Source organism: Pipistrellus hanaki, assembly GCF_964339955.1.
Source record: "Pipistrellus hanaki genome assembly, chromosome: 3".
Taxonomy (NCBI): domain Eukaryota; kingdom Metazoa; phylum Chordata; class Mammalia; order Chiroptera; family Vespertilionidae; genus Pipistrellus; species Pipistrellus hanaki.
In genome coordinates, this window is record NC_140505.1 from 147,302,136 (window position 1) to 147,315,265 (window position 13,130).

At 42.9% G+C, this 13,130-nt stretch overlaps 1 protein-coding gene across 2 annotated transcripts in view; it reads right to left on the reverse strand.

The window, feature by feature from the left end:
* ANO6 (anoctamin 6) overlaps positions 1-13,130 on the reverse strand; it is a 174,824-nt gene that overhangs the window by 118,099 nt on the left and 43,595 nt on the right. The window contains exon 2 of one of the 2 annotated variants that reach the window (XM_084876639.1): positions 11,322-11,381. The exons of the other annotated variant lie outside the window; for it this stretch is intronic. Coding sequence (XP_084732765.1) covers positions 11,322-11,381 — 60 coding nt within the window. The remainder of the gene's footprint in view (positions 1-11,321; positions 11,382-13,130) is intronic. 2 annotated transcript variants of the gene reach the window in all.

The window sequence follows — 13,130 nt, forward strand, 5'->3', positions numbered from 1 at the left end:
AAAAAAAAAAGTAATAAAAAGTCCTTTTCTTTGGACACTGTAGCAGCTAACAAAATGTCAAATGTACTTGCCCTTGACCCCACAATTCCACTTTAGAAATTTGTCCTACAGAAATTCCTGTACACATCTGAAAAGAATGCACAATATGCACAAGCATGTTCAGGGGAGCACTATGTGAGAAGCAGACATGCCTAAATAAAGCTCCAATGCTCAGAGAATATTCTATAGCACAATGGAATATGTCTGCTTAGGTAGGGAGATGTCTGAGAGCTACAGAACAAAATACAAGCTTTAACAGACTATCGGGCAGTCAACCAGATTTTTAAAAGTAAAGGTGTAAAAGTGTGTGTATGTGGAAGCCTGGGAACAGAAAAATCTTGAAGGATATGCCTCAAATGATTAAAAGCGATTATATATGAGGGAGTGGGATCATGAGAATTATTCTGTCATATTTTTCAATGTTTGAAACTTTTTTTTTTTAATATATTTTATTGATTTTTTACAGAGAGGAAGGGAGAGAGATAGAGAGCTAGAAACGTCGATGAGAGAGAAACATCGACCAGCTGCCTCTTGCACACCCCCTACCGGGGATGTGCCCGCAACCAACGTACATGCCCCCGACCGGAATCGAACCTGGGACCTTTCAGTCCACAGACCAACGCTCTACCACTGAGCCAAACCGGTTTTGGCAATGTTTGAAACTTTTACAATGAGCACGTACTGCTTTGATAATCAGAATAAAACACTAGAGAGGCTATCATAAAGAGGAAACATGACAAGCTTATCAGCCTTGTCCACCGTGTAGTCCAAAAGTCTTCCCACTGCTGTGGCAGAGTTTCCGGGGAGTGGGCACCTTGCCAATGGGGTTCAGCCTCTACCCCTACCTCCCAGCTCCAGTTAAGGGCATCCATGGCTGGCACACTGCCAATCCTAACCTCCATTTCACACTTTTGCCTTATTTGACGTTGCAACAATCTTTGAATGTGACTTCTTTTAATGACTCTCTTCTCTTGCTTTCCTTCTCTTAGAGGTTCTTTCCTTTCCCTCCTCTGTTGGTGCCTGCTCCCTGCCTGGACCTTTACTTCTGAAGATACCCATGGGGCCCGTACCTCTGTAACCTATGTCCCATGGCATATTAACACATTTAGGCTAAGGGTCCCAAATGCATCTCTACGTCAGACGTCTCTTCTGAACGCCAGGTTCACACATCTAACTGTTTATGGGATGCCTCTACTTGGAAACCTCCCAGGCATCTCAGACTCAGATTAGACTCAGAGTGTGCACTCAAGGCTTATGTGTACACACACACACACACACACACACACACACACACACACCCCTCTACTCTTTCTCCATTATTTCTTATCTCAATAAATGGCACCACCATCTATTCAGCTGGTCAAGCCAGAAACCTGGGTGTCATCCTGGACTCCCCTCACTCTCTCATGCCACAGCCACGCTTTTACCATCATTGGTGCTGCGTATTTCTTGATTCTTCCTTCCTCTCTCCGTCTTACGCTGCCAATCCCCCAGAAGTCCTGCTTAGGACTATAGCACGAATCTCCTGACCTGCTGAGCTATCCTTTCCCATAACCCCCTCCCAACCCTTTCTCCCTTCAGCAGTCAAAGTGATCTTTGAAAATGAAATTCTGACCCAGTAATTTTCTGCTTTAAACTCTTTAGAGGACTTCCCATTAGGAGCCGACTTTCAAATTTATGATACAAGCATATGTCTTTTTTCTGTAACGAGGAGAAAGTAGAACAGTAAATTTTAAAGGAGTCTGGCTAAAAAGAGACTAGAAGCATCCCAAGAGCAGGGACTATGCCTGTTCAGTCTGCTGGAGAAGCCCAGGGTCTAGCCAAGGCTGACTCTAATAAATAGAATGAATGAATGATTGAATGAATGAATGATACATCAGAACCTAGGATGGCCATAGAGTTGAGGAAAGTACGTTTTTGCTTGTTATGCCTTGTTTTATATAATGAAATATGCACTCATTTACATATATCACATATTCATACACACAAATAATGAAAAACAGTGAAAAATACATAGAGGGATCATTGATAAACAGAGGCATAGGTAGAGGGGTTAACCCTCATTAGAAAAGTGAAGATGAGTATAAATACACATTTATCTATGTATTACACACACACTTTTTTTTTTTTTTTTTTTGTGGGAAGGAGAGAGGGTTTCTATTTCCTCTTTGGTTTGAGAAGCAAGATAGTCTAAGAATGAGGAGAGAGGGTGCAGAGCAGAGATAAGAGGAAAGCAGAGAATTTGAAACAGTTCCTGTGACTGATAGAGTGGCAGCCTGTTGGGTGGGCTGGGTTCAGTTTCTGTTCTGCTATTTTTTTCCTGAGTCTGCAAATGCTCAGGACTCAGATTTTCTTTTTGGCCTCCTGTCCCTACGATGATAATTCCCAGGCAGTACAAGAATCAAGTGCATCCTAATAAGCTGGGGAACTGTGACAAAATGACTCCTACGCCCCAACGATGGAGGCTGTCCTAGTAACTGGGGGCAGGCGGCTGTAACGTCCCACTCAGTGAAGCACAAACCTAAGGTCTCCCTTTGGTCTCTGAGCACAAGGTCACTGGCTTCACAGAGTGTATGTTCTCCTCAGTCATTACACTAACCACCGCTGGGCACACTGGGTCCGTGATCAAAGCCAGCAGTCAAAACCACAGTGACATGCAATATCCACTCTGCCTTCCCATCCGACAGAAACAGCAGCATGGAGGAGAGAAAAAATATCGGTGGGACTATTATCTACTCACACATGGCTGGGATGAGAAGGACTCATTTCCTGGTGGGGTGCTACCAGGATGGCCACTCCTGCCTCATTCTCTATTCTCTCTCCTGTTTTTCTGGCTCAAAACTAACATTTTATCTAACTACTGAGAATATGAGTCCAAGTATGCGTTGGAGCTGAACTATTAACAGCTGAAAATAGCTCAGGGGAAAAAACTTTAGAATTTTTAACCTTTTACCAATTTCTTGTTCATAGATTATGGGCTGCAATTTTACTTGGCACTTTCAACATGTCAGAGTTACAGAGAATGACTGACATACAGAAGGAAAAGCTTACATTCTGCATTTCTTCAGCTGGTTGCTACAACTCTATTTCCTAGTCTGGTGTTCAATTACACAGGAAGCCTGGCTATGTTCAGTGGTTAGAGCATTGGCCAACACACTGAAGGGTCATGGGTTCAATTCCCAGTCAATGCCATGCACCTGGGTTGCAGGTTTGATCCAAGCCCCAGTCAAGGTGCATGCGGAAGGTAACAAATCGATGTGTCTCTCTCACATCAATGTTTCTCTCTCTGGCTCTCGCTCTCTCTTCCTCCCTCCCTCCCTCTCTCCTTTTCACTTTACCTAAAAATAAAATCACACATGAATATCTTAATTTCTTGGAAATAAACTCAAACTGTGTATATAAAGAGATTTTTAAATCATCTATTTCAGTTCCCTGGTCTTACAGATGAGGAAATAATGACAACAGAATGCCCACATCAGTTTGTAACAAATCTGGAAATTGAATCCAAGTGTCTTAATTCCCAGTTCAGGGGTTTCCACCATGTCCCACCCCACCTTAGGTAAGAAAAGATTGAAGTAGGGGAAATGGAGATTCGCAGCCTACCCAGAAACCGGTTTCACACGTGTGATCAAATGCCTCATAAACAACAATTAAAAACTCATGTCGAGAGAAACTTTTATTTGAATGTGCAGTACTGAACACATGCATTTAGTTCTGCTCTCTCCTAAGACAAAAAGTAAAGACAAAAAGCGTAGAAAAGAAATAGCAACGCAATTTTGGAAGATGGAGAGCAAATAGACAGGGGCAACTGGCTTAGCAGGCTGGAGAAAGCTTGGTCCAAAACTAGCACCACCTGAGAAGCAACTTCATTTACATTATAAAACCCCCAGAAGGCGGAGGGCTGGCAGCACCAGGTTCCTCTGGGAGTGGGGGCGAATGTGGGGTGGAAACTGGCTGAAAGTCTGTTTAAGTAGTTAGGCCCCAGAATCTGTTCCTCTCTCCTATGGACAAGTGACTGCCTCCAAAGCCCCAGGCCCCACTTGGGAGACTGGAAATATACTGTCTGAAAAGTCAAGGAAGGATCTTTGGATGGAGGATTCCATACTGAGGAGAGAGCACAAAAAAGATTACTGCTGCATGAGCTAAAACACACACACACACACACACACACACACACACACACACACACCACAAACAAAACAAATACACAACCTAAGAATACGAACATCAGGGTTTTCTAAACAAAACAGCCTAATCACCCTAGAATGAAGCCCAGAATTGCCAAACCTTATCAACTATTCAAAGAACTTCCAGTAGTCTTTTTACTGTGTTTCCCCAAAAATAAGACATCCTCCGAAAATAAGACCTACTTACAGGTTTCCTTCTGAGTAAAATATAAGGCATCCCCCGAAAATAAGGCCCCCCTAGGCTCTGTATCAGAATGAAAATTAATTTACCGTAAACTAGTCTCTAGGGCCGCCCCGACTGGCGTCTAGCAACCAGTAACGTTACTCATTTAAAGACAGTGCTATTGCTAAACATGAGAGATTTGGTCCACTGATTCTGAAAGAAATGGAGTCATAAGAAATTCACCAGGAAATTCAGGAATTGGATTGTTATGATGTTCCAGAAGATGATGACATGATTGTCACTGAATAAATGAGTAAATTCTTGATACTGTAGGATTCACAGTTTGTCTGGTTTGTGTTGACAACTACCGTACTACCATACCGTGTACAGGTAATAAATTTCCTTTATTTTCATTTAACAATAAATGTGTACTGTATTCTTCTTCATGGAAAAATAAGACATAGCACATCCTTGGGAGCAAAAATTAATATAAGACACTGTCTTATTTTCGGGGAAACAGGGTAGATAGTTACTCTAAAACAGGAGGGAGGGAACAGCAAGACTTTTCAATACTAAGGAAAGCACCTAACAGAAACATGAAACCAACGTAGAGGAGGAAAAAAAAAAATCACAAGAAGTAGCAAGTTAAAGAAACAAATAAAAACTGTAGGGTCTTCAGAGATCTGAGAAAAGGACATCTATAAAATAAGAACAAGTGTGTGTGTGTGTGTGTGTGTGTGTGTGTGTGTGAGTGTGTGTGTGTGTGTGTGTGAGAGAGAGAGAGAGAGAGAGAGAGAGATATGTTCAGAGAATAAAAAAGAGCTTAGAATAAAATGATGGCAGATTAAAAATTCAATATGAGATACAACTTAGGAAATGTCAAAAAAAGTTGAACAAAAAGATTGATATAATACAGGAAAGATGGAGGGTTTAGGGACTAATTTAAGATAGCTAATATCAAAATAATTTAGTGCTCATTATCAAAGACAATGGAAGGGAAATAATTGTCAAGGAAAAATATTTCCCAGAATTCAGGGCTATTTCCCCCAGGACTAAGGACATCTTTCCTCCAGGACTAAAGACATCTTTCCTTCAGGACTAAGGACATTTCCCCCCAGGACTAAGGGTATCATTCCCTCCCAGAATCAAAGGGCATCTTTCCCCCAGAACTGAAGCACATTTTCCCCCCAGAAATGACGGACCCTGTTTCTGTTTAAAGAAAGGACAGAGGAGGGGCTGGGGGAGGAGTAGAAATTGAGGTTGCCACCATGAAAAGGCCAGCCAAGTTTCCACCATAGTCAGTGCAAACAGATCCACATCAAGGTACATAATTATGGAATTTCCAGAGAGAAAAAGTTTCATACAAAAGATTTCAAGTCAGAACGTCAGAAACTTCGCAAGAGCAGCTCTGGAAGGCAGAGGCTTCAAAATTCTGAGAACAGACGGTTTCTACCTTAGAATTATAAACTTCATCAGAGCCAGCAGTGAAGAGCCAGAAGGCACTGCCAGATCTGCAAGTCTCAAAACAGTACTTCTCTTACCTCCTTTGTCCATAAAAAACTGGAGAATGTACTCCACCAAAATGAAGTAGTAAACCAACAGAGAGGAAGCCCGAAGCTCCAGAGACTCACAGTCCAATGCAAGAGGCAAACAGAGTCCTCAGGGCGGGTGAGAAGGAGAACCCCGAGCTTTTGGGGGGTCGAGAAAGAAACCTAGATAGAAGATCAGAAGGCTCAGGGAGGAATTTCCCCAAAGAGGATGAACTGGATAGGTTCTCTTTTCAGGGTACTTATCTATAATAATAAAAGTATAATATGCAAATCGACCGACAGTGGAACGACTGTCCAGATGACCTTCCTGACGAAGCTGGGGCTGCGAGGGCCAAGGCAGCCAGGGCTGCGAAGGCCTATTCTTGCACGAATTTCATGCATTGGGCCTCTAGTACTCTGAAATAAAATCTAAATGCACGTACTTTTTAAATGACTGACTTGCTTAGTGGATAAGAGGGAAATAAATAGGTTCCTATGAGAGAGCATAAGAGAGGGACGTATTTTGGGCACTGTGGTCAGAGGAGGCTCCCTGAGGGGTGATATTTAAGTTGAGACTTGAAAGATGAGGAGTTGGCCACGCAGGGCTAAAGAAAGAACATGCAAGGAAGTGGTGGAAGCAAGCCAATGGTTCTGAAGCACAAGATACCCTGGTGTGCTCAAGGATAGGACCAAAAGAGTTCAGTGTCCCTGGCTGGGTAGCTCAGTTGGTTAGAGTGCCATCCAGAGATGCCAAAGTTGTAGGTTTGATCCCACATCAGGGCACAAACAAGAATCATCCGATGGATGTATAAATAAGTGAAACAACAAATCAATTAATCAATCTCTCTCTCTACCTAAAATAAAAAAGGGGAGTGGGTTGGTGTGATTGAAAAATAATGAGGAGACAAGAGGCTGGGAACAAAACCAGGCTGAAGAGGAGACAGGAGCCACATCCCACCACATGTAAGCAGCGCCTGGCACCATAGCATGGCAGAGCATTCTGCTGTGCCAGAGCAGAGACAACAGACCTGTTACATGATACTGTTGAGGTCCAGGCAACAATGTTGGCCTAAGATGTGTGTGTGTGTGTGTGTGTGTGTGTGTGTGTGTGTGTGTGAATCCTTACTCAAAGATACATTTTCATTGATTTTAGAAAGGGAGAGGGTGAAGGAGGCAGAAAAACACTGACATGAGAGAGCAACTTTGACTGGTTGTCTCCTATATACACCATGAAAAGAACTGAACCCACAACCTGGGTATGTCTCCTGACTGGGAATCAAATCTGCAAACCTTTTGTTGTATGAGATGATACTCCAGCCAACTGAACCGCACATACCAGGGCCAAAATGTACTTTGAAGGTAGAACTGAAAGTGCTGGGAAAGGGGGGACAATGAAGACGAAACTAAAAATGACACCCAGGTTTCTGACACTGGATATTGGGAGGAGGGTGGTAGCACTGACTGAGATAGCAAAGACAGGATGTGGAAAGCCAAGTTCAGGTAGATTGAACATAGAAGTGAACCAAGAGTTCCTTCCTGAGGATTAATATGTACAAATTGCCAGTTGCAAAAATATAGTCATGGGGATGTAAAGTACAGCATAAGGACTATGGTCTATAATATAATAATTATGCATGATGTTAGATGTATACTAGACCTGTCAGGATGATCATTTCATAAGTTATGTAAGTATCTAATTAGTATGTTGCACACCTAAAACTATTATATATCAACTGTAGTTGAAAAATTAAAAATAATTTTTTTAAAGAGTTTTTCCTTGGACATGAGACATCCAAAGAGATGTCAAGGAGGCAGTCAGATGTGGGGTCTGGAGCTCAGAAGAGGTCAGTGTTGTACATAAACATTGGGAAGCCATCAGCTCATTAACAGTATCAAAAGGTCTGGGAACTGATGAGTGTGTAGAGAGAAAAGAAGGCCTACGCCACACAAAAAGAACTCTTAAAACTGAGGTCCCAAAATGAAGGAAATGGCAGGAAAGGATCAAGGAATGACTACCTGGGAAAGGGGAAGCTAAGTTAGAAGGGAATTTCAAATGTAATGGCAAACTGTTCTTATAGCTGCTCAGAGACCCAGTAAGACAGGGCAGGACTATATCTATTGGTAGCAGCAACACATAAATCTTGAATGACCCTGAGGAATTTCACAAGAGTGTTGGGAAAAGAGTAAGTGAATAATAAATAGTACCTCCAGATAACACTTAAAATTGCCTTAAAAGAGAACACTAAAATTGGGTGAAAGAGAGAGAGGTATATGAGGGTCTGTGAAGATGTTTGGTTCTTTAGTTTTTAATGTTAAGGTACCAGAGCACTAATTCACTTATTCCTTCAGTTGTTGGGCAGAGAGGTAGCAGGTGCCTTACAGGACATGACCTAGGAGTTTGGACACTATACTGATTGTAGAGAAGCCACTGCAAGTAGTATAAAAGTATAAAACAGAATAATCGCTGTGATGGTTGTGTGAACTCAGACCATGTGGTACACAAGATAGAGACAGGAAGATGGCTTAGGAAGCCTTTGCAGAAGTTCTAGGAAGACTCGGGAGTGGCCTGGTCTCAGGTGAAGGGGTGGATGGGGAAGATTGGGAGTGCTTGGATTTGGGATAGATGCTAATGGATCAAACATGAGTGTGGGAGCAAGGCAGGAATCAAGGATGGTTTCAGGTTTCAGGTTTCTGGACGGAGCAACTGGGTGGAGTTGGCTGTGGGCCGCATGCCTGGCTTATCTGGCCCGTGTCCATTCATGCTGCTGAGATGAGGAGCCATGGAGCAAGTGTAGATTTAGAAAACAACTCAAGAAACTGGTTTTGGACATGTTACATTTGAGAAGTCCTATTAGACAACCAAGTGGAGGGCATCAGCATACAGATGGTATTTCAGGCCCTGGAAACGAATAAGATCATCTCAAGAATGAGCTGAGATTGAAAGAGGTCATAGAACAAAGCTCACGGCACTTCCAGGAACATGTACAGGCCAGGAATGGGAAGAGGAGGATCCAACAGGGGAGACTCAGAACAAAAAAACAACACAAGAGAGTTGTAAGCAGAATCAAGATGGAGTAGCATCACAGATGCCAAGTGAAAAAAGAATTTCGGGAAGGAGGGAGCCTCTGAGATGGACATGAGCTCCATGAGGAAGTGCCAAGGGTCCTTGTGACTCATGATGAATGAACAATGCACCGAGATAACATCCCTTACTCATAAGTGTACCCAGGCTACTTAGTAATCAGGAAAAGGAACCCTCAGTTCATCTAGGACACCAACGGCCTGTTTCCACAAATGCTTTACCACGTGGCAAGCCCTCCTTTGGGATTCTCCCAGGAAGCAACCCAGGGGAGCTTTGCGCCTACAAAACAGAGACAGCTCCGAATGGGTAGGCTTCAGCAATGGGACGCAGACCAATCCTCACAGCAGAGAGTCACATATGTTCGGGCAGGACAGAACTACTTCACAGGACACTACATTTTTCTAACTCACAGCCAGTGAGAGAACGATGAATGAAACCACTCCTTCCATCTTATACAATCACTGGAACCAAAGAGCAGCTGCAGTTCCTGATTATCCATTGTGTCTCACTCCTTTTCCTGCCACCATTCTTTTAAAGTTCTTGTGGCAGCAACTGACTTTAAAAAGAATCAGACCTACTGGGGTTTAACTCATACAGAGCGAAAATCTACTCATTTTAAGTTTGATGTGTTTTGACAAATATATACAATCACGTGAGCTCCACCGCAGTGGAGAGTCTTTCCATTACACTCCACTGCTCCCTCTCGCCCCTGCGCAGTCAACTCCACCCACTTCCGGTTCTTGGCAAGAAATGATCTGATTTCTGTGTCTCCAGTTTTGGCTTTTTAGAAAGTCCTGTAAATGGAACCACATGGGACGCCTCTGGCTTCTTTTACTTAGCATAACGCTTCTGAGATTTGTCCCTGGAGTTGCCTGGATCAGGAACTTGTTCCTTTGTGTTCCTGAATAGTATTCTAGAACAGTGTTTCCCAAACTTCTCTCATGATGAGAATCGCCTGGTGGAGTTGTTAAAATACGGATTCCTGAATCCCAACTAAGAAGTGCTAAACTAGAATTTTTGGGAACATATAGGTAAAATTATATACTTATATACTTAAGTATACAATTTTACCTATATTTGGGAAACACTGTTCTAGAGCATGAAGGTACCACAGTTTATCCATTTGCCAGCTGACAAACACTTGAGCTGTTTCCAGGTTTTAACTATCGAATATTATGAAAAAAAACTTCTATAAACCTTTGCCAAAAGGTCTTAGGTCAGTGGTTCTCAACCTTTTTAATGTTGCAACCCTTTAATACAATGGTGGCTTTACATGTGCCACTTGCCTGGGCCATAAAGACTCCCAATTATAAAGCATGAACCTACATAAAGACTTCACAGTGCTCTCACACACTCTGGGCATCATTCTCTCCTGTCTGCAACATCTTAGACACCTACCCTACAATACTGCCGCCCAGTTTGCAGCCTTGGCTCCAAAAACTTTTAACTCTGAGTTCTCCAAATGAGAAAACAGCCACTTCCAGTGACCCCTCTGTGGAGCCTGCTGGCCACCTGTAAAGTGAAGAGATATTGGCTGCAATCTGCTTTCTGAGACAAAACTCTGTTGCAGCTACAAAAGTAACCATAAATACTGCACATCCAAAACATACTTTTCAAATAAAAATAAGACTCTGGTCAAGCATAACCTTGGGTAAACTAGGATGAAAGATTCATAGTTTTTTAAACTCAATTGAAAATACTTTATCATGTTAATCCAGAGAAACCCAAGGATTTAATTCTACTATGCTAACTAAACGTGGCTGCTCAGTGATATATGCACTAAGGTATAGGAAATAATTTAGTCCTGAACACATATTTTCATGACATTGCATTATTTTTCCTCAGACACATTTTCATCCTAAAGTAATGCCACATGCTCCTTTTTGTTTATGACATACACAGTGTATGTTACTCTAAAGATCCTGATTGTTGTATTTTGAGCAACACATAAAGTGAGTGAAATCTTTTCATTATTTTGTCACCAAAACCCTTTGATCGGCATATATTTTGCCAAAAAGCCCTCTCCTGGAAGGCAGGGTAGGAAGTCCTTGGATATGAGACCTTGACCCACAGTACAGTGGGCTGTTGACAGGTAAAAAATAACTTTTGTTTTCAAAAGCTAGCATATGGGGATGGATTTTTTAAAGCAATCCATGTGGACTCATTGATAAATAAAAGTTAGGGAACTTCAATACAACAAGCAGTGTCTGGGACTCAGTGACATGCAAGCAAGTTCCAGAAAGAACAAGAGAGATTCAGGAAGTGACCAATACCAGGGACAGATAAAGAAGGGTGCGGTTCAAATAGAGAGGGCATCTTACCCAGACCGGACTGGGGAGTCTGAGTTCTCAGAAAAGGCCTCTTGGAGGCGGGAACATCACCTGAAGGATGAGGAGGCATTAATCAATATACAAAGAGGCAGTGTCAGCAGCAGCAAGACCAGCTGGAGGCCTCAGACCTGAGCCCCAGGCCCGAGCCCCAAGCCCGAGCCCCAGGCCTGCCTCCACAACAACCTGAGCAAACTGTGCAGCCGTCCTTGCTCTCATTTTTCCTTTTCTGTGAGATGGGATGGTTAGATATGTCAGTTGACCTTAACCCTTGCCGTACATAAGAATCATCTAGAAGCTTTCATCTAGGACAGTGGTCGGCAAACTGTGGCTCGAGAGCCACATGCAGCTCTTTGGCCCCTTGAGTGTGGCTCTTCCACAAAATACCATGGCCTGGGCGAGTCTATCTTGAAGAAGTGGTGTTAGAAGAAGCTTTAAGTTTAAAATATTTGGCTCTCAAAAGAAATTTCAATTGTTGTACTGTTGATATTTGTCTCTGTTGACCAATGAGTTTGCTGACCACTGCTCTAGGCGCTCCCTCCCCTAGAAATATGGTTTCTATCAGTGGGTGTGTCTTTAAGAACCTTTCCAGGTAACACCTGTCTGCAGCTGAGGCTGAGAACTCTGAATGCAATGACCTCCTAAGTCCCAGACATCTATGTCTGTGGCTCTCAACCAGCAGTGCCCACAGCCTCCTCTGCAGAGCGTTTAAATATCCCATGCAGGCGGCATTCCAGACAATTAAACCAGAATCTCTGGCTTGGGCCCAGGCATCAGTATGCTCTAATGTTCCCAGGCTGATTCTGAGGTGCATCCAAGGCTGAGAGCCACTCTTCCAGCCCCTTTTGGTACTTCCGTTTCCTATCATGGCCCCTAGAAGGGGATGAGAAAAGGGAGCAAAGGAACACTCCTGAGTTCTTGTTCTCTCATTCTTGTCTGAAACTAATAGTTTGTTTAACCAACTGAAAAGACTTTAACATATTAATCCAGAGAAACCTAAGGATGTAATTCAACTATGCTAACGAAATGTGGATGGCTTAAAGCTATAGATGCAATACGGTAAAGGAAATAAGTTAGCATTTAATTCCTATGTGTATGAACTTAATGCCAGAGGCCACCCGTGCATTTTGAGTGGGGTTGTACCACACAGTAGGGCTGGTTTGGGGCACATGCATAATTCTTGGTGGTGAGTGACAGGCTAGAAGAAGTCCATTACAAAATGCTCTCGGTTCTAAATTTAACATTCAATTGAACAATCTATAAACTGGCTCCATGTTGCGCTCTCTGCAATTCTTAGAATGTGATTTGCATGGCTGGCTACAATATGAACATTATATTCCCCACCTCCAAGGTTACTGAAATCCTCTTATTAGGTAACAGTGAGCTAAACAAACAGTAATTAGAAACACTCCAGACTACCTTTTCAATCTGTGGCTAAATTATACTTTTAATGCACCGATGCCCGTACACACAGCAGGTCTACGGGCCTCATGAAACCAAAGCCTCAGAAATATTTACATGAATAAGAGCACAAGCTAATTCGGGGCCTCCACACTGGGCTCCACGGGCAAGTCAAAGGCTCCTTTAGAAGAGGACTGTTGGTTCCTCCTGTTCCTCACATCTGGGTAAAAGAAGCGCTGCCCACACGTGGTTAGAAATCCCAGGAGAAAACGAGCCTTCGGCAGGGTCTGGAAAGGAAGAAACACCTCCGACAGATTGCCTCTTTTCCTAAAACGAGTCAGAAATGAAAGTAATTCTTCAGCAGAGAACATCTGCATCGTAGCGTGGCGCAGCTTGCAAAAC